Source organism: Onychostoma macrolepis, chromosome 11 (genome assembly GCF_012432095.1).
Source record: "Onychostoma macrolepis isolate SWU-2019 chromosome 11, ASM1243209v1, whole genome shotgun sequence".
NCBI classification, from domain to species: Eukaryota; Metazoa; Chordata; class Actinopteri; order Cypriniformes; family Cyprinidae; genus Onychostoma; species Onychostoma macrolepis.
Window position 1 is genome coordinate 22,686,795 of NC_081165.1, and position 20,914 is coordinate 22,707,708.

A 20,914-nucleotide genomic window follows, 5' to 3' on the forward strand; every position below is an offset into this window, starting at 1 on the left:
ACACAACAGACGGGTGAACCAGATGCTGATTAGCCGTCAAATGAAAGGAGGTATGTCAGCTGTATTTGTACCCTTGTGTTGATTAGCCTGATGGCGTACCACTTGTGTCTAATTAGGCTAAGTATCTGACGTGCTCCTCCCGAACTTTGTTAATAAAACATCATATAATCATTTAATGTTATTTGAATCTCTGAAATCCAATTCTGCATGTCTTTGAAAATGTAGAGAACATTTGGAAATAAAAGCCTGTCAAAAGCTCATTACTACCCCTGGGTTTCTTTGGCTCTGATGAAGTAGAACGTATAAAGCGTTTTCCTCTTATGGGAATTTTCTCCCTTTTTGTTCCCCATCTAAGGTAAAGCTCTTTATGAAAAGTGCCAGAGTGATGGCCAATCAGGTCTGAAGCTTATAAGTCCATTTGATCTGAGCACCGGTTGAGCCGAGAAATGACTCGCACCAATTAGAATTTTACAAATGCAGAAATCAAGGTCATTCTTTCAGCGCCTCTTTAAATCTTGAATGGAAGATCGATAGGTTCAACCAAACAGATGATCTCTGCATAAATCATCTTTATGGGAGGAGTAAGGACTGACACAGAGCCGATCCAGCCTGCAACGCTGAGTTACACCCTCAAACAAACTTCCAGAAAAGTTCTGCCAACATACTGTACTTTTGTTATAAATCCATTAAGAATGTCAATTGTAAAAAAGTTTTCAAAGGTGCATTCTTACCTTTGAGTTTGTTCTGAACATCGAGAGCAATATCCAAAGGGTAAAATGGAAGAACGGGATCTGTAGCGAGTCGCAGGATGGCCTCGGCTGTGATCTAAATCAACAAAAGACAAAAAGAACTGTCAATCAAAATTCTGCCAAGTCAATTCATTGATTATTTACTGATTGATTGATTGATTGACTGTTTATTATTAAATATTTTATGATATTAAATATATATAAAAAAAATGAAATCATTAATGTCACTTGTACAATATCACCAAAACCAAATCTTTACAAATATTTATGTTATTCTATTATTTTGTATTAATGTTTTATTTATCTTTTTAAAAATTGTTTTGTATTCAGGTTTCTACATACATTATGAAGCACAACTGTTTTCAACATTAATAATAATAAGAAATGTTTCTCGAGCAGCAAAACAACATATTAGAATGATTTCTGAAGGATCATGTGACACTGAAGACACACTTTTAAATATTTTAGATATTTTAAATTGATTTACTTTAAATTGCAATATTTCAATTTCATAATATTTTATAGGAAACTGCTTATAATATATTTCAAAATATTACTGTTGTTTTTTTTTTTTTTTTTTACTTTTTTTTTATTAGTACATGCTATAAAAGTTTTACATCAGAGATAGTCAATAGGGGTGCAGATATTTGAAACGATTTACAAAAATAGAGAAAATTAGAAAAAAAAAAAGTTTTCAGTTTTAAAATAAGGACACGTAAAAAGAAAATCAATATGCTTTTTAAACACGTATATAGTTGCATATATAATCCAGCCCACTATATATAGTCAGTTAGCTATCATTATGTATTATTCTTAAGATTGGACTCCATCTTGCCTCAAAGTTATGTTTTACTGTATTTTTGATGAAACAAAAAACAAAAAACATGGCAAACCCAAATGATCAAAGATAAATATTACTGAATTTTTAAGCACATTTATGCAACTATTGTTGATTTATTAATTTGGCTCAAAATCTGAAGGCACTTTAGGCGAACATTCCTCTTCCTTTCTTTTAGCAACAGATTGCACATCACTGATATTTATGTTTTAAGTGTTAAAATTGCTCCCACAGTGCTTCTTTCTAATGGGCTCAGATAACAAGATCATTTTTAAGCTGCCAGACTTTCAGTGTTGAAGCATAATTATTGGTTATGTTCCATCTTATCTTTCCAATGCTCTTCTATTTATTTTGACTCCCTTGTTGGATTCCGTTGCTTTCCACACTCTGCAGTGGCATCTGAAGGCTGATTGTAATTGTGCAGTCAGTAAGATCTGTACTAAGCTTTTCTTGCATTCACAGCGCCCACTGATCAAACGTTATCGATTCTCCAACAGTACCTTCACATCCTGCATGAGGTTAACACACGGGCAAGGAAACTGCACAGCGTGAACACGTATCGACTGAGGTTTTATCATATGGTAAGTGTCCCTTCTGCCTGACCTCTGTGAAAGCTAGTTTGCTGGCTGGCAGTATGGGGGTGGGTGGGTGGGGGGGATCTCCTCTCGGGATGGGCCGAATCATGACCTGTGAAAGGGCACTGTAATGCACGCCACAAAGGAGGATTCAGTGTCTGACCACTGACCCTGCTTAAAGGGGTGGTTTACTGTTTTTTTTCTAGGCTTGATTGTGTTTATGGGGTGCAGTCTAACATGTGTTCATGCATCGTTTTTTTTAAAAACGCATTACTTTTCATATAATTGACCTTTATTCCACACTGCTCTGTCCCTTCTCTGACAAACGCCTCGATTATTTCCTGTTTTTATGAAGCCCCTCCCTCAGAAATATGTGATGTGCTCTGATTGGTTAGCTGGCTTAGTGTGTTGTGATTCACTAAACCGCCGAGCGTGCGTCTAAATGTCCTGCCCCTCAGCTCAGCGGCATGTGTAAACAATGGCGTCGTCTATATTGCTTATCAATTTGAGCCCGATTGAGACGCAGAGCATATTAGTGAAGAGGATCACGCAGAACCTGTGCAAGCACGGCTCTTAATGGTTTGTTTGTTGTCTCCTACTTTTAGATATGCTGTTATTATGCTACTGCTTATGTTAGCTTTTAATATACGGTTTTATTCTGATTAAAGCTTTAATACAGTACGGCAACCGCACACGCATCCATGTATAACGCTTCTCATTGCTATGTGAAAATGTAAAATTGGAACAGTTCGTTGGAGCTGATCTGACGATCTGAATGAGAGAGAGAGAGAGAGAGAAATGCAGAGCAGGGCGATGTGAGGAACAGTATTAAGAACGGCTGTTTTAGAACATTAATTTTGAAACTTGTGAATCCATTAGAATCGTTAGAAGACAGAATCGTGATTCATATATGAATAGATTTTTACGTGCACCCCTAGTTTTCTCTTCCTCTTCTCTAAAGCAGCACAGCATGGCCTCGCCCCCCTTCCTTACATGTTCCCGAGGGCGGGGTTTATCTGGGTCCGTGACGTATCAGACCCGGGAAGTAGTTCGTTGTAGTCCCTTACCAGCCGTTTTTGTAGGCATTAAACTTCCAGAATTTTAAAAGACGATATCTCTGTTTGCATTGAACTTTCAGCGCTGCAACTTTGCAGATATTGTTTATGCTCAAACAGCAACATTACACACTAACTAACGTTAAAAAAGTGAAATTGCAATCAACCACCCCTTTAAAGGAATCAGCCCCAGGGCAGGAGATAGCTTTTGCTTCCACAAGATCACAATCTCATTCAGCCATTAACTATACAGTGAACACAGAATAGCTCTTGTATAATTGAATATTTCTGAAAGAAGTCTCTTATGCTCACCAAGGATGCATTTATTTGATTAAAAATACAGTAAAAATAGAAATATTGTATTTTACAAATATGGTATTTTACTTTCTATTTTAATGTGTTTTAAAATGTAATTGATTTCGGTGATGGTAAAGCTGAATTTTCAGCATCATTACTCCAGTCTTCAGTGTCACATGATCCTTCAGAAATCATTCTAATATGAAGACATTTTTTTAGCATCAGTACTGAAAACAGCTACTTTTGTGTAAACCGTAATACACTACCATTCAAAACATTGGTGTAAATTAAAAATAAATAAATAATACATTTACTCAGCAAGGATGCATTTAATTGATGAGTATAATGCATTAATGCATTCATTTTGCCTTGTAATGCACCTTACACTCTTAGACATTTCTGTAATTTCTACAGTTATTTACTGTATACCACCCAGTATAATACTGTAAATTCCCTTTACGGTAAGTAACTGTAATACCCTTTGCATCATGGGAAATTTCTGTGACGTCAAACAACACATACAGAGACTTACTGTATTTTTAAAATTGCTGTATACTACTGTATTTGCTGTACGGCCTTTTTGGCGCCATTCTGTTGAGGTTGTTTTATTTTCCTAATTTCTTACATTTGGATTGACACAATTTGCCTTACACAGTGTCTACAATGCCGCAACAGCTTGGGACTGACTATATTGGACGTGTTACATTGCTTGTAATGATTAGAAAATCTGTTTGTCCTTCATGTCAGAAACAGCACGAGCGCTTGGAGTACTACTGTACGTCAGAAATATACTGGGGCATCAGTTTACTGTCCGCATCCACTGTAGATAGTATAATGGGTTCTATATTTTCTATATCTTTTGTTGAGTCGCACCACGCAGCACCACTCGTGTCCGAGGATGGGTTTTGCTCAGGGATGAACCCGTGAGAGTGGAAGAGTTTTGGAGAACATCTGCATTGTGTGTCGATGCACCTTACGAGAGAATACGAGCTGCAAGCAAGGTAAGAATATATGTATGTTTGTGTGTTTTTGTCAGATTTTTGCACACCAGTTTAACCTTGTAACATTTACTCGTCAACATGGCAGTTACAAACTTTGCCACGGTAAACTGCGCTGTCGTTTCAAAGCGTTGGAAGACTGTATTTTTAAGTGTTATACATGCAATGTTTTAAATAAAGAATTTTATATTTTGTAATTATTGTGTCTGTTTTAATTCAATATCAGTAGTACCTATGTAGGGTACAAATAAAATGAATTCTATATTAAAAAAATTATAATGAAATCTATATTAAAATGAATAAATTACTGATGAATTCGATTTTTTACAGTAATTTACTGTAAAACAGTACAGTTTGCAACTGTAAATCAAATACAGTTTGCTACTGTAAAAACCCTTTGAAATGTCTAACAGTGTATAATGCATTGTACGATCTCATGAATAATTGTATCTTGAATAATTGTAACCACAGTTAATACATTATAACACTTGTCAATTCATTTTAAAGTCGGTTATAATTATTTACAACAAGATATAATGCATTACAATGCACATTATGAAAGATTATAATGCCTTTTAGCCTTTAATAACCCTTTATAATGCATTATACATCAAGGCTTAAAGTAAAGTGTTACCAAAATGATCTCAAGTATATTGTTGAGGCATCTTTAATAGGCGTGCAATGTGTAGAACAACTCTGACTGATTTTAAAATGTTCCTACTAATGTAAAAGCTAAAACTTGATGCTGAAACAACTGAAATTTTCCGTAACTGCAATACATCAATATCATACATTTTCTTGTTCTCCTATTTTAAAAAAAAAAAAACATTTTATTTTTTGCTTTCTTATTAAAGCCCTAAGTGTAAGTTGGTTTGACGTGGAATCAGTCACAGAGAGATTCCAGCATTGATTTCAGCAGAGAGAGCATTAATCTACAGAATGTGCCTGAACCCAAAAGCTGAATTTTTATTTATAGCCTCATTCCTGGAGATGCTCTTTAGTTCTTCTGCTCTGTCTATCTATTGGGTGGCAGAAACCAATAACCTACAAGAAAAAGGCCACAGAGATGAGAGGACTATCACACATTCAACTAATTCCAATACATGAAACATGTATATATTGCACATATAACTACATTCACTACATCTTCTATAGTTGGATTCTTTCACTCCAGTCTTTCACAATGTTGTTTAGAAATGTGTTGGCAAATTTCATCATCTGCTCAGTTGCTGTCTGCAGACACTTTAAGGTGGTGAACAGATGCATATGTTAAAAAGTATGGCTGCTGTCAGCGTATTTAAATGACAAAAGATGAAGAGAGAGAGAGAGAGAGAGAGCGAGCTTCGAAATGTGTTATTAGCAGGTATAGTCTTGGCACAGAATAAAAATAACATATTTTGTGTTATTACTGTCTCTAAGGTACCACAGATATCACAAAAAATATTAAATTTCATTATTATTGTCACTGATATAACTGAAATATGTATTTTATTTTATTTTATTTTATTATTTTCAATTAATGTCCCTACAGGACACCAGATACCATAAAACATTTTATATTTTATAATTATGTCTCTAAATTACCACATATATCACAAAAATATAACATTTCATTATTAAAGTCAATACAGAACCACAGATAACACCGAAATGTTTTTTTTATTGTCTCTATGTTGGGTAAAAGCCAACAGTTAAGCGAAACCTGGCCAGCACACATACATTTTTGCCCATTGGCCCAATTTTGCTCTGCATGTAAACAACTCATCAGCTATTCCGACAGCTAATTCAGTCTGCACATACAGTTTCTGTTTATGTTTAGACATCAAACCCCAATGAGTCCACATTTTTATAAGCATGCTGATTTTTGATAGTTATCAGCCCTTTCCTATTTAAATTCAGTTGTTATTTTTAGCATTAGAAGCCTTTTTGTCCTCTGTAATCTCTTGTGGCATTTACAAAGACTGTCAGTGTGTATTTGTGTGAGCTAGCACACGCGCACATGTGCACACTCTTGTTTTTCAATCACCAGCTTGCCTTTTGCTCCAGGACATGTTGGTACTGCAGGGCTTTGCAGGGGAATATATTTGTGTACATTAGAGACAGGCGGGAGCGGTGGAGGCGGGGGGTTATTGACAGCAGAGGGCTCCCTCTGAGCGCCTCAGCCTGACTGATGAATAGCTGAACATGGATTCACAGCACAGAGACAGGCCTGTGTCTGATCTCAACACCAGACTGAAGGGTGTTTGTTTTCCATGTCGCATTGTTCTGTTAGTGGGGCGAGTATTAACAACGGGGTCAGGCATGTTGTTCCATGATTTGGAAGTGCACATGTACTGTGGGATTTACACATCAGATCTGACAGACTAGAGGAAGATTTGAAAGCATGGATGTAAAGCAAATGTACAGAGCATGACAAAGACACAGAGAGAGGAAAGGCAGTATTGAGGACAAAAAATGTCAAATTTCTTATAAAAAATTGTATTAATTAGGGTCTCAAAAAGTGTTCCAAATAATGGTTACAAAATCACTAGGTTTAAAACTCCAAAAATGTGAGTCCTTTAAAGTGAATAAAAAAAAGTTTTTTTTTAATATTTATTTTTTTTAAACAATGCCATGAATCATTCATACCATGCAAACCAACTTGGTAGAGTTGAGCTGTCCTGGTAAACTGAAGCACTTTACTGGATGATTATTTCACTGCTCAACTAAGCCAAATATATCATATACAGGGGTAGGACAAAATAATGTGAACACCCATTGCAGGGGTTAATATATTTGTGTCAGCTACAGCGAGAAGAAAAAAATGTTTTGATTATCTTTTAATGTATGTTTTTAATGTCTATATTCTGAAGTTCACATATGAATGCAGTATAAGCAATGTTTTGAACAAGTGTGTGGAGAAATGAGTGACTTGTTAAGCCCGGTACACACCAAGCCGACGGTCGGCCGTCGGGCAGTTTTTGTTCATCGGCCGACTACATTTTCTCAGTGTATTCCGCACCGTCGGCTGAAGTTGGTGCTCGTCGACTTTTTTTCGTCGGTCAGTCGAGCCATCTGATCATTCTGATTGGCTGTTCAGCTGGCGAACCAGTGCACGAGAAAAGACGCTGCCGACGTGAGCCGACCCTGCAGTCTGCTTTTGTTGCCACTAGTTTGTCGGTGTCGGCTTGGTGCATACCGGGCTTCAGACTTCCAAAAAAGACAAATCATAGGAGCCCATTTAGCTGAAGCGTCTGTAACCTTAACAGCTCAATTGTTTGGTGTTTTATGAACAACAGTCTTTACGATTATGACCGAGTACGAACAATGGCAAGACTTCATCAATGAAGAAGAATAGTGGGCGAAAACCAAAAGTGAATAACAGAGACCTAACACTAAGCAGGACTGTGTCCAAATAAATACGGAAATACTGCTACAAAGTGACATCAAACCTCAATATTCACTGGTTTCCACAAAAACCAACCCACAGACAACTTCACAAAGCCAGCATCCATGAAAGACCGAACAAAGAACCAGCATGACAGACTGACCCTCACAATTCAAGCAGCCTTTGCAGATTTACACAGCAATGAAGCACTAAAACTCAGAGCTGACCACATGGCATTTAATGAATCAATGCCTTAATGACCACTGTCAATCAAATTTATTCCTGCAATATGTCCAGGAAGACGAATCTCTCGTCAAGCGGCCTTCTGCTTCTGTCATTAAGCTTCCAGATGGTACCGTGTGTCAAGAGTTAACAGTGAACGAAAAACAACTAAATATGCAGAAAGGTAGAAAAGGTCTCGTGAATATAAAAAGATGCCTCGTTTGTGGTATAAGCGTATTATCTTGAAATGCATACCAGTTATTCAACAGGGACTTGCATTATTGTGTATTATGGGTCTTAGGGGCTTATGTGACAATTGATTTACATTATCTTCAATTCTCAATGAGCGGCATGACCAGCAAGCTGTAAACAGCGGAAGCGTGTTTGTGTTGAGTCTGTTTTACTGGTGGTTCATTCATCCATGTTGTGCATGAATTCAGCTGTTAAACCTTCCGTTTTGGCTAGGAACTGGCAGATTATGAAAATTGTCATCTATGAATTGAAGCCCTGTGATTTCATATGTAAATGGGTAATTAGAGGGCATTGTAAAGGAGCTCAAGTAATGTTTTATTCAGCCAGTCAAAACTTCAACAAACACACAATGACATTCTCAACTAAAGAACTGTAGCAATGACCAGCAGAAAATGGGAAAACCATTGAGCAAAAAGAGGAATGTGCAAATGTGAGTGTTTATTGAACAGTAAACTGGGGAGAGATTAATTCATGACAAACATCTACCAGATGCTGAAACCAATTATGCTTCCTGCTAGCAAAGTTTCATTTCAACTTACAAACTCGCAATTTTCCCTTTCCTCAAGCATCTTTTTGATTATTAAAAGCTAATTAGAGAGCTGCATATGTTTAGCAGAGTTCTGTGTTTGGATTCAAAGAGCAAGAATAGACTTACGTGATCAGACTGGTTCATCAAAAAAAAAAAAAATCTGTATGTATTCATTGTTCTGTATTGTTAATGAACAATATGTCAGTACCACAGATGTGTAAAAATAAATAAATAAATAAAATTTAAAAACCCTATGAAGCATTTCTTATATATTAGGATATTATGCTGCTCAAACTGTTTGCGGAAACATAGATTAATACTTCTTATTAAAGTTTACATTTGGGAATTAAAATAAATAAATGCATACAGCACATACAAACAAACATATATAAATAAATAATTGTATATAGCAGACATATATTTTGGAAACTTTACACTAGTTGTGGAGTTAGTTGGCACAGTGTCAAAAGTCTATTGCAAAATTGTTGAAAATTGTTTATTTTAAACCAGATTAACAAGACTCAACAGACTTATGAGACATAAAAATTATATAGCATTATTTATACTTATACCATTACGTCAATATAATGTATGTATGTATGTATATATGTGTATATATATATATATATGCCATGGTCCGTCTGAATACTCGATTCTGATTGGCTGGCAGGTGTTGATTAAATTCGTTTAACTGCACAGGTAGTTCCAGGTCAGTTTAATCACGTTCTATATTAATGCGCTTCCTATGCTGCGCGTCGGGTGGCTCTTCGCCTCCACGTCGTGCATTCAAATCGTTTAATGCAGAGCTAGCCGTTGATTATCCCTTACATATTTTATATATATATATATATATATATATATATATATATATATATATATATATATATATATATATATATATATATATTACATGTTATGTCATTATATTATGTATAATTAATTTGTAATATAATTAAAAAATAATTAGCCTTTGAAAGGAATTTAAAGAAAGAAAGAAAGAAAGAAAGAAAAATATAATAATGGAAAAAATGCTATGGTAAAAACCTGTAACTTGGTTAATGATAATTTCCCTTGCTATATATGGTGAAAAACTGTACATCCCACAGGACATTTAATGTAGTTTTACAGTAAAATACTGCTAAATTTACAGTTTGTGGAGGTGAAAAATGTAATTATGTGTGACACTTCATATTTGATGTGTATTATTTGTATATATATTGATTTGTATTATAATACCTATTTTTTGCTTTCATCTGTTTCTTTGTCATACCATTTATGCACATTAGAGTTTTGTTAATTCATATGTATTGCATTATTTTAGTGTTGTGTGTTACCATGATATTTGTGTATGTGTGTGTGTGTACCTGTTTTTCTATTCAGGTGGGGACTTAAACCTGAGTACACACAGACTCATGGGGACTCGTGTCATGGTGGGGACCTAAATTGAGGTCCCCACGGCTAAACAAACTAATAAATCACACAGAATGAAGTTTTTTGGAAATCTAAAAATGCAGAAAATTTCCTATAAGGGGTAGGTTTAGGTGTAGGGTTGGTGTAGGACAATAGAATATACGATCTGTACAGTAGATTTACAGAAGCATTATGCCTATGGAGAGTCCCCACAAGGATAGCAAACCAGACACCAGTGTGTGTGTGTGTGTGCACGTGCGTGTGTCAGACTGTGTCTCTAAGTCTTGTATTTTCCCCTCCTCTCGTGTCCTTATTTGGAGTTCCTGTCCTGGTTTAGTTTTTGTCATCATTAGTTAATTAGTCCTCAGCCCTGTGTTGTTAATCATCTCGTCTCCCTTGTACTCTTAAGCCCTGTGTTCCCTCGCTGCTGTGTTCGGTCTCTATTGTCAATGTAGATGTCTTAGTTGTGTGAATCGTCATTGTATTATGGTTATTGTAAATAAAGTCTTCATCCCGAAGTTCCTCGTCTCCGCGTTTCCCTGGCGTCAACAACAATGTGACAGAAGACCGAACCAAAACCGAAATTAAAGATGGATGACGCTTTGATTCTTGCCCTTGCCCTTGCCCGTCAGGATCGCCCCTTCTAAGAGTTCGCGGGGGAGTTCTGTAAATTGGCCGCGGGGGTCGCGTTGGCCGTGGGAAGTGTCTGGGAAGTGTCCGGTCCCGAGTCGGAACCAGCCCGCTGCCTGCGACTCTCCCTCACACGCCGCCGTCCTCGGGCCGCCCAAGCCCGTTGACAGACAGAATGTCAAGCCCACCGTCAGAGAGTATGGCAAGCCCGCCGTCAGAGAGTATGTCAAGCCCGCCGTCAGAGAGTATGGCAAGTCCGCAGCCCGCGTCTCTCCCTCACACGCCGCCGTCCGCGGCCCGCCCAAGCCCGCCGCCAGAGAGTTTGGCAAGCCCGCCACCAGAGAGTATGGCAGGCCCGCCGGCAGAGAGTATGGCAATCGCGCCAGTGCCTGCCCCTCGCAAGTGCCCTCCTGCGTCTCCGCTGGTCCCGTCCAGCCCTCCTGCGTCTCCGCTGGTCCCGTCCAACTCCGCACTTCCAGAGCGCCTCCAAGAGTCCGCGCTTCCAGAGTGACTCCCAGTGCCTGCGCCACTAAGGCGCCTCCAAGAGCCCCCAAGAGTCCACGCTTCCAGAGCACCCCCCTGCACCCGTGCCACGAAGGCGCCTCCCTATCTCTGCGCTGCCAGAGCGACGCCAAAAGTTTGTGCCGCCAGAGCGCCCCCAAGAGCCCGCTATCCCTGATCGCCTGCCCAGATCCACCCCTAATTTCCCCAAGAAATGGCGTTGTAAGGTTCCCGCCAGAGAGGCCGAGGCGAGGGCCAAGGCCGAGGTCTTGGAGGCAGACCCGCCATGGCCTCCTGAGTCCCCTGATCCGTCCGGAGAGCACCCACCCCCCCTCCCCGTTGGATGTTGTACGGTGCGGGACGCGCCTATTGGGAGGTGGGGGGGTAGTGTCAGACTGTGTCTCTACGTCTTGTGTTTTCCCCTCCTCTCGTGTCCTTATTTGGAGTTCCTGTCCTGGTTTAGTTTTTGTCATCATTAGTTAATTAGTCCCCAACCCTGTGTTGTTAATTATCTCGTCTCCCTTGTACTCTTAAGCCCTGTGTTCCCTCGCTTCTGTGTTCGGTCTCTATTGTCAATGTAGATGTCTTAGTTGTGTGAATCGTCATTGTATTATGGTTATTGTAAATAAAGTCTTCGTCCCGAAGTTCCTCGTCTCCGTGTTTCCCTGGCGTCAACAACGTGACAGCGTGAGACGCAGTGTGCACCGTCTATATATTACTATTTACCTCTGCTTATGGAAAAGCTACTTGTGATGAACTTTGATTCATCATTCAACTTTCTCATTTCCATCTGACAGTATATTATAAAGTTACAAAATAATTGTAGTACTTCAGTAGGATGGTATTTAAAATTAGCAGTTAATGAAATTTTTACTGTAAATTTACGTTAAATCTGTAAAACCTAAAATGTTGCTATTAAATTTCACTTTCAACTTTCATATATAAAGTGTTACAGTGTTTAAATTGTCTGACTGCTAATGTGAATAACCAATTCAGACATTTCATTAATAATGAAATAATAAAATATTTAAAGAACAATGTGAAGGGGATGAAAAGGTTTTAATCTGACATCAGATATCTTGAATCAATGAATGAGAGGCTAAACATTAAAATGTGACATTTCTGTGACTGCATCCATTAATGAATAAGAAATTATAAACTGTGCTCCAAAAAAACAAAACATTGTAACCAATCATCAGTCTTGCCTACATATTATACTGAAGCATTGTGAGGACACATCAATGGGATGTGATGTTAAAACAATGCTAATAGCTTTTTCAGAATTCAAGCACTTATTGACATGTCTGTGATAAATGTTTAGGCAGTTAAATGGCTGCAGTTCAGCTTCTTCTGAAAGGAATTAGAAAACAAAAGGCTAAAAATGCACTTTGAGGTTTCACTGATAAGATAAGAGAAATAAATTGAATTCAGTTTGTGACTTATTTTTTGCTTTCCAAGTAATTATAATCTTGTTTTTTGAATGTTTAAATATTTTTTACTTAAAACAAGATTGACAGTTTTCTTTGTTTTTTTATTTATTTATTTTTAATTTTTTTTTTTTTTTGCAGTGTAACAATGTCCTGACTAATGTTTTTTTTGCAGCCATGTTTTCTATCCATCATAAAACGAATGTCATGAATTGAATGTACTGTTTATTTGTTACAAATACAAAATGTTCTAAAAGTGAAAGTGCAACCGAACTGTCATTTTTATGACTGCAGTGACCCTGCTCAGAATATTACAATTAGCCTGTAATGTATAAGACAGTATGCATAGAACACAGATGGAGCCTGCTTTATTAATGGGGAAAAATGGTAGACTTAAGTTAATGCTATGTTACAAATGCACAGATTAGCTGGCTTGGTGTGTTATGATGTGTTAATTTTTAATTACTGATGTTCTCAGAAACTGTGCATGCCTCAGAGCTGTAAAGACAGCGAGAAACCGCTATCCCTGTGGAGTACACTGATAGCATACACCCATGACAGCATTTTAGATTTGCATTTGTTTTCTTACAACTTTAAATTACGTGCCATTTTGCTTCATTATAGATGCATAGCATATGCACTTAATTGGCTTTTGTGGGACTTAAAAAACACTGCAGGGTCCATTTCCAAAATGACAAAGTAAAAAAATAAAAATAAAATAAAAAGGACAGAATAGATTTAGTGTGAAAGAAAAGAGAAGTGATTGCTTGCTTCAAAGGGCTTCTGTGCTCAGAAATAAATTATTTATACAGAATGAAAAAAACCCATATTGATAGACCTGACAAAACACAAGATGCAGTGCTATGTGGTTCCACTCGAAACACAGCCAAAAAAGTTGAAAATGACATTTGAAATCAAAACTATTCAGTACGAAGGTCAGGTGAGGTTTCCTGAGTTTCTACTTGTAAACAGCATTGAAACTGAACTTGATTGTCAACAGCAATAAAATTACTATGCTGACAATTGTTAAAGTCCCTCTGGCCAAAATTGTACATTGGTGTATATATGTGACCCTGGACCACAAAACCAGTCTTAAGTTGCTGGGGTATATTTGTAGCAATAGCCAAAAATACATTGTATAGGTCAAAATTATCAATTTTTCTTTTTTGCCAAAAATCATTAGGATATTAAGTAAAGATCATGTTCCATGAAGATATTTTGTAAATTTCTTACCGTAAATATATCAAAACTTCATTTTTGATTAGTAATATGCATTGCAAAGAACTTAATTTTTTAACTTTTTTGCACCCTCAGATTCCAGATTTTCAAATAGTTGTCTCTCGGCCAAATATTGTCTGATCCTAACAAACCATACATCAACGGAAAGCTTATTTATTCAACTTAAGACTGGTTTTGTGGTCCAGAGTCACATATATATTACTATTCAAAATCACAGCTTTCTATTTGAATTAATTTTAAAATGTAATTTATTCCTGTGATCAAAGCTACATTTTCAGCATCATTACTCCGGTGTTCAGTGTCACATTATTCTTCAGAAATCATTCTAATATGCTGATTTGCTGTTCAAGAAACATTTTATTATTATTATTATTAATATTTAAAACAGTTGAGTACATTTTTTTCAGGATTCTTTGATGAATAGAAAGATCGAAAGATCAGCATTTATCTGAAATAAAAAGTTTTTGTAACATTATACACTATACCATTTAAAATACTGAAGTCAGTATTTTTTTTTTTTTTTTTTTAAATATAGAAATTAATACTTTTATTTAGCAAGGATGCATTACATTGATCAAAAGTGACGATAAAGACATTTATAATATTGCAAAAGATTTCTATTTCAGATGAATGCTGTTTTTCTGAACTTTCTATTTATCAAAGAAACCTGAAAAAATTCTGCTTAGCTGTTTTCAACATAACAACAACAACAATAATAAATTATTTTTATTTTTATTTTTTAGCAGTAAATCAGAATATTAAAATGATTTCTGAAGGATCATATGACTGGAGTAATGATGCTAAAAATTCAGCTTTGAAATCAGAAATTACATTTTAAAATATATTCAAATAGAAAAAAGTTATTTTAAATAGTAAAATTTTTCACAATATTACTGCTTTTGCTGTATTTTGAATCAAATAAAGCAGGCTTGGTGAGCAGAAGAGAATTCTTTAAAAACATTAAATGAATGTTTTTGAATGGTAGTGTATATATAATTGTGATCAATGTCAGCATATCACTTATACTATTATTATATATTATTTGAATATAATTTTATATAACATCTGTAATATACTTTTAAGATAAAAATAGGCAACTTTAATTTTAATTACATCTGCTTTACTCCATTTGGGATTTAAAATGTTTGATTCATACAAAAGGAAAACAGTTCAAATATGCATTTAATATCCATAAACCTTCTTTTTGGAAAGGAAATAAGGTGAAATGCGGGCAGTCAAAGCAATAACATGCTCTGAAAGGATAGGCAAATTTGTCCTCAGAAACTGCCAGGCAGGCTCCCAGTGTCGTAGCATCTTGATTTTAAGTTCTCAACTTTTCAGCAAAAAGGCCTCAAAAGTACAAAGGGCTGTTTTTAATCAGCAGCAGTGATGGATGAGCCACAAGTCTTCACCACGCTTGGGATGAACCAGCGAACACGAAGCAGAGACACTAGGACAGCCTTCACTCCGTGGACAAATTACACTCCCATGTAACAATGTGTGTCAGACGACACATGCGTCAGCTCTCATACAATGAGACGCCAATTGTATTAGCCAGGTGATAAAAGAGTATCTCTGGGTGAGCACCATCCAAACGCAGAGTTAAACCCAGGAGTGTCTGGGAGAATTACTCCTTGACATCTTGTCATGTTATGTATTAGGCAGCGATAAACCCCTCCTGATATGCTGCCAGTGCTGGGGTGCAGAGGAGGTGGAGGGAACCAATCACACGCCTCGTTTGGGGAGATAACGTGGAAATGTCTGCGTTTTGTTAATCTGCCATTGACTCAAAAAAAAAAAAAAAAAAAAAAAATCAAGATTAGCGACTGTAAAAAATCCATTTCAAAACATTCAAAAGTGGGATGCAAACAACAGAAGCAAATCTGGAGAAGTCCAGTAATTTGCTCTTTCACAAACATCCAAAGAAGAAATCGTTCGTATTCCTAATGTTTTAAACATCCAGTTCATCTGCAGGTCATTGAAGAGGGAAAAGCACAGCCGACTGCGAAATTCAGCCTTTGTGTGTCTAACTATTCAGACTCATCTTGACTGAGAAACCAATAAATGACTATCAGCAAAAGTGGTCCAGACAGAAAAACCAGAGTGAAAGACTTTGTACCAATCTACACGAGAGACTGCTGTAATCTGTTTACAGATCGACAGCGATTAGGAGTTATTAAACAGACTGACGGGAACTTCTGATTAATCTGTTGCAAATTTGTGTCATACAAAAATCTAAATGGCAACCCAGAAGAAACTCATTTCTTAGAAGCAGCTCTTTCAAAGATTAAGAGAAACAGTTCACCTAAAATGAACAATCTGTCATCATTACTTGTTTCAAAAAAAGATGCTTCTTTAACTTTGTGCATTGCTATGTTCCGGGGGTTGATTTTTATTAAAACTAAAAGATTTGAACAATTTTCTTTTTTCTTTCTTGTCATATAAAGTTTTTTTTTTTTTTTACCAGGCTATGATTTAAAAAAAAAAAAAAATCCATTATACAATATTTATGTTCAAAACTATGATACAAATGTGTTGTAGGATGTTTTTTTTGTGGGCATTTAATAAAAAATAAAAATAAAATTAATGTCCACTGCTGTCATTACATAACAGAATGTTATTAAATATAACAAATAAAACACACATACTTACACATAAACTTTGAAAAGAAAATGTCACTTGTGAGCTGATTTTTTAAATATATATTAAATCCTTTTTTTTTTCTCTACATTTCAAGCTGAAATTATGTAAAAAAAAATGACAAAATAAAAAATAATTTAATTGTGTGCATTTAGGATAAAAAAAAAAAAAAAAATGCTTAAATTTAGCCCTAATGAGCCAAAGAGTCTCTCATTTTATACAAAAAAAGTTTCCAAAAATAACAGCAATTTCCACACTGCAAAAAATGCTTTTCTTACTTAGATTTTTTTGTCTTGTTTCCAGCCAAAATATCTAAAAATTCTTAAATCGAGAAGGATTTTCTAGACAAGTAAAAAGTATTGTCTTGTTTTCAGAAAAAAACATCAAAATTAAGTGAGTTTTTGTTTAGAACAAGCAAAATAATCTGCCAATGGGGTAAGCAAAATAATCTTATTTCAAACAGAAAACAAGATTATTTTGCTTACCCCATTGGCAGATTATTTTGCATGTTTCAAGCAAGAACTCACTTAATTTTGAATTTTAATTTGAGATATTTTGGCTGGAAACAAGAAAAACAATCTAAGTAAGAAAAGCATTTTTTGCAGTGCATCATCATTATTTCCATCACAGAATGTTAATTTTCACAAAATAAGAAGCTTTTTTATTTAAAACTCTACATGACCAAAAGTGCTCATAGTTGAAGAAACATCAGTAACTTTCTTCATGCCTTGGAACACAGAAGAAAGATATTTTACAGATTATCCAGCATGCTTTTTCATAATGGCGACTGACTAAAACTATTATTTTCAGTAAACTTCGAGACTTAAATTTCGACTGAGGTCTCTTTGGTGATTTGTCTGCCCTATAGGAAATAATACAAGCCCAAATCAGAAGAGCAAATCAGGGCAACAGATACTTCATGAAAACATCTGCATGGCTGACTGAGGTGTTAAGCAGTGTTGAGAATCTTTCCATTACCTCATCACCTCACCTCTTTATCATCTCTCAGTCTCTCACTCCCCGTCTCCCATCCCAGCAGACAAAAGCCACATCTGTTACACACACAGTGAGCGCAGCTATACAGGGACGGCACCGCTGAGGCTGGAGGCAGTAGACTCGAGTTGGCACATTGTCTTTCATGATTAAATCACCTCAATGAGCTTTGACATGTCCTGTGCTGCAGTCTTTCCATATGCAATTCATCAACTTATGGTGCTATGTTCTAAAGAACCAGATTATCTTCTCTCTCTTTGTGTTCACACTATTGCTATTTAAAGGAATAGTTCACCCAAAAATGAAAATTGTGTCATTTGCCCACCCTCGTGTGGCTCCAGTAGTGCCTGCCTTTCCTGATACGCAGAGTACGCAGTTTGTGTAATTGCGCTTCCTCCAGTCACCATGCATATTTTTTTCTGATTCGGATGAAACTACTTTTGTAATAGAAAAAGAAATATTATGGATGGAGGACTGGCATTTTACCTAGAAACAACTATGTGAAGTTAAAAATGTCTTAATGATGGATTTGTTTATTACAAACACTTTAACATCAAAAGAAGTGATGGACTGGAGTCGTGTGGATTACTTGTGGATTATTGTGATGTTTTTATCAGCTGTTTGGATTCTCATTCTGACGGCACCCATTCACTGCAGACAATCGATTAGTGAACAAGTGATGTAATGTTACATTTCTCCAAATCAGTTCCAATGATGAAACAAACTAACATACATGTTCAATGGCCTCACTGTGAAAACCCCTTTTTAGAACCTTTATTTTTAGGAGTGTATGAAAGCCAATGAGGTCCAAAACTAAGGAGCTGTGCACGTGACATGCAGGTAGAAATATAATAGTGGCCAGAATTTAACAACTAATTAATGGACACAATTTAATACTTCATTCCCTTGACTGGATTTGGCCATGATTTAATATAAAATGCGGGAACGAATTAGAAAATTGTGGCCACAATTGAACAAGTTATGGGAACGAATCTCAAATTCTTGCACTCTAAAAATGCTGGGTTGTCTAAACTCAACTTTGGGTCAAATATGGACTAACCCAACTGTTGTAGGGCTCCATACAAAACAACAACATTCAACCTCAGTGAGTAAAAGATGACACTTTTTAATTTGGGTGAACTATCCCTTAAAGACTTGCTAATTCCACTTTTTCCTTCCGGATCTTTTTCCTTTGTACATATAGTGTTTTAAAATCCCAGCATTCTCCATTGTACAGCTTAACTGAAGTTCAATTCAAAATCTTTTTCTAGTCTAATTCTATAAGATACGCCAAAGCCAATAATTTCTGGGAAATTAGTGCTATCTTATCATTTCAGACCTTATATTAGGAAAAAATTAAGAGCTTTCTCAGGCAATTCTTCTGCAATCCTTTATCCTCCAAATGGTGAATTCATATTAATACAACTGCATAGAGCAGATGGTCCATTTAAGCAATTAAGAGGCTAAAACATTAAGAACCAGAATGAGGGTGAGTTTGGACAATGGGCAGCTGATGATACTGTGCCACCGCATTAGCACTGATGGACTCAGAACAATGTGATCCGAACGTCATGTCCAAATGAAACACCCTCACTCATTCACAACTCGTTTTTCTGGAGGTCTCCGGACGGGGATCTCTGGATACCCTTTAACAGATGAGTTGATTCAGGGGCAGAGAATGTAAATTGAGATGCTTCTCAGGTTGACGTTCCCCACGGAGTCCATCAGCGGATTCCTGCCCCTTCCAGGTGCCATGTAAGCAAAGCTGGCAGAATCTTCCGTTCACCCTTCTTCCCCTGCCCGGCTAGTGTCACTCAGGCTGTCAGAGAACAATATCAAGCCTTCAGTCTTCACCGCCGCCACTGTTTCCATCTGACACATAACAATGGCTGTCCTGGGACATTCAATCACACCAGCAGCTGCTCTCAACCTCACAGCTTCCTCTCGCTGGCAGCTTGAGTTCTCTCAGGCTTCCTACTCCACCGCCATTTCTGGCTCGCTGATTCCCAGTGCAAGCGACGCATGGCAGGTTCATTTTGAAAGAATCTCTGGATAGCATGAGTCTATCTCTCTTGTAACTTCTGCCTAGAACAGAAACACACTTACATGTACATCGCAATCTTTCCATTAGTGAACGCTCTACTGGGCATCTTGCTCTATTCTGGAAAACTTTACTTGAGACACTTGCAGGTAACTCAACTGTTATCCAGGTGAGTTGAATAGTGAACTATCAAGAATAAGATCCAATGAGGATACAGGGCTTTGTTTTCATGTTAGACTAAGGGTTTATAATGTATTAATGTACTGAAAATGCTCTAAAGTACGCTGAAGGCGAACAGAAATGAGATATACAGCTCTCTGCTTGCAGCGTGTCAGTCATGCTCATCAGGAATGTGAGTGAAACACACACAAACACACATTTTTATAAAATAATGCATCATTAATAGCAGTTCACTTCCGCAATTTGGTAAGATTGCTTTTAAATCAGAAGCGAACCCCAGACCACCCTTTTTAAACAGACTCAGGTATTGTTCGTGGGTGCGTACCCGAGTTCGGAAGACAGCGTCCAAACGTACATCCAAATGTACCAAAGTCTGACATCAATCGAACCCTGGTGCACACCAAAAGTGCTAGTGTGAAAGCTCCCTTAATGTGATGTGATGAAACCATTAGTAATTTTTTTTTTCAAATGTAAATGGTAATGTAGATAACAGTAGAGCTAACCAATTAAAAGGTTTTAGGTCCAGTATAGCATTCTGTAGAAATTAAGTTTTTTTACAGAACAAAAAAAAGAGTGTAGAGTCTCTTCAACTTGCATAGCCAGACTTGGCATTGTCGTGTACATAAAGAAAGAAAGGGAAAAAAGGGAACCACAGCAAACAATTCACAGGGCTACGATATTGCAAACGGAGTTGAAATTTTAAAAGCAGGGAAAACTTCCCTGTTAAGGGAATGAGCGACTTTAGATGTAGATCTTTAAAGCAGTACTCTAGGTAGTCAGCACAGAGGCTCTGAGCCCCAGAGAGTTGGTATGCCGCATGTGGGCCCTGTGAGGGTGATGGAGTGTGCGCATACCTGCGGCTCAAATGATCGATGCCAGGCTTCCGTGCCAGGCTGAGTGGAACTGACTCAAACACACCCAGCACTACTCAGCCCCTCTGTCCTCTCCGTCAACCCGGCCCAGCTGTGGTT

General features: G+C 37.0%; 1 protein-coding gene across 2 annotated transcripts in view; it reads right to left on the reverse strand.

The window, feature by feature from the left end:
• Positions 1-20,914, reverse strand: part of LOC131549832 (inactive N-acetylated-alpha-linked acidic dipeptidase-like protein 2) — a 271,029-nt gene that overhangs the window by 25,240 nt on the left and 224,875 nt on the right. For both annotated transcript variants that reach the window (XM_058792346.1, XM_058792347.1), the window contains exon 12: positions 732-825. In XM_058792346.1, coding sequence (XP_058648329.1) covers positions 732-825 — 94 coding nt within the window. The remainder of the gene's footprint in view (positions 1-731; positions 826-20,914) is intronic.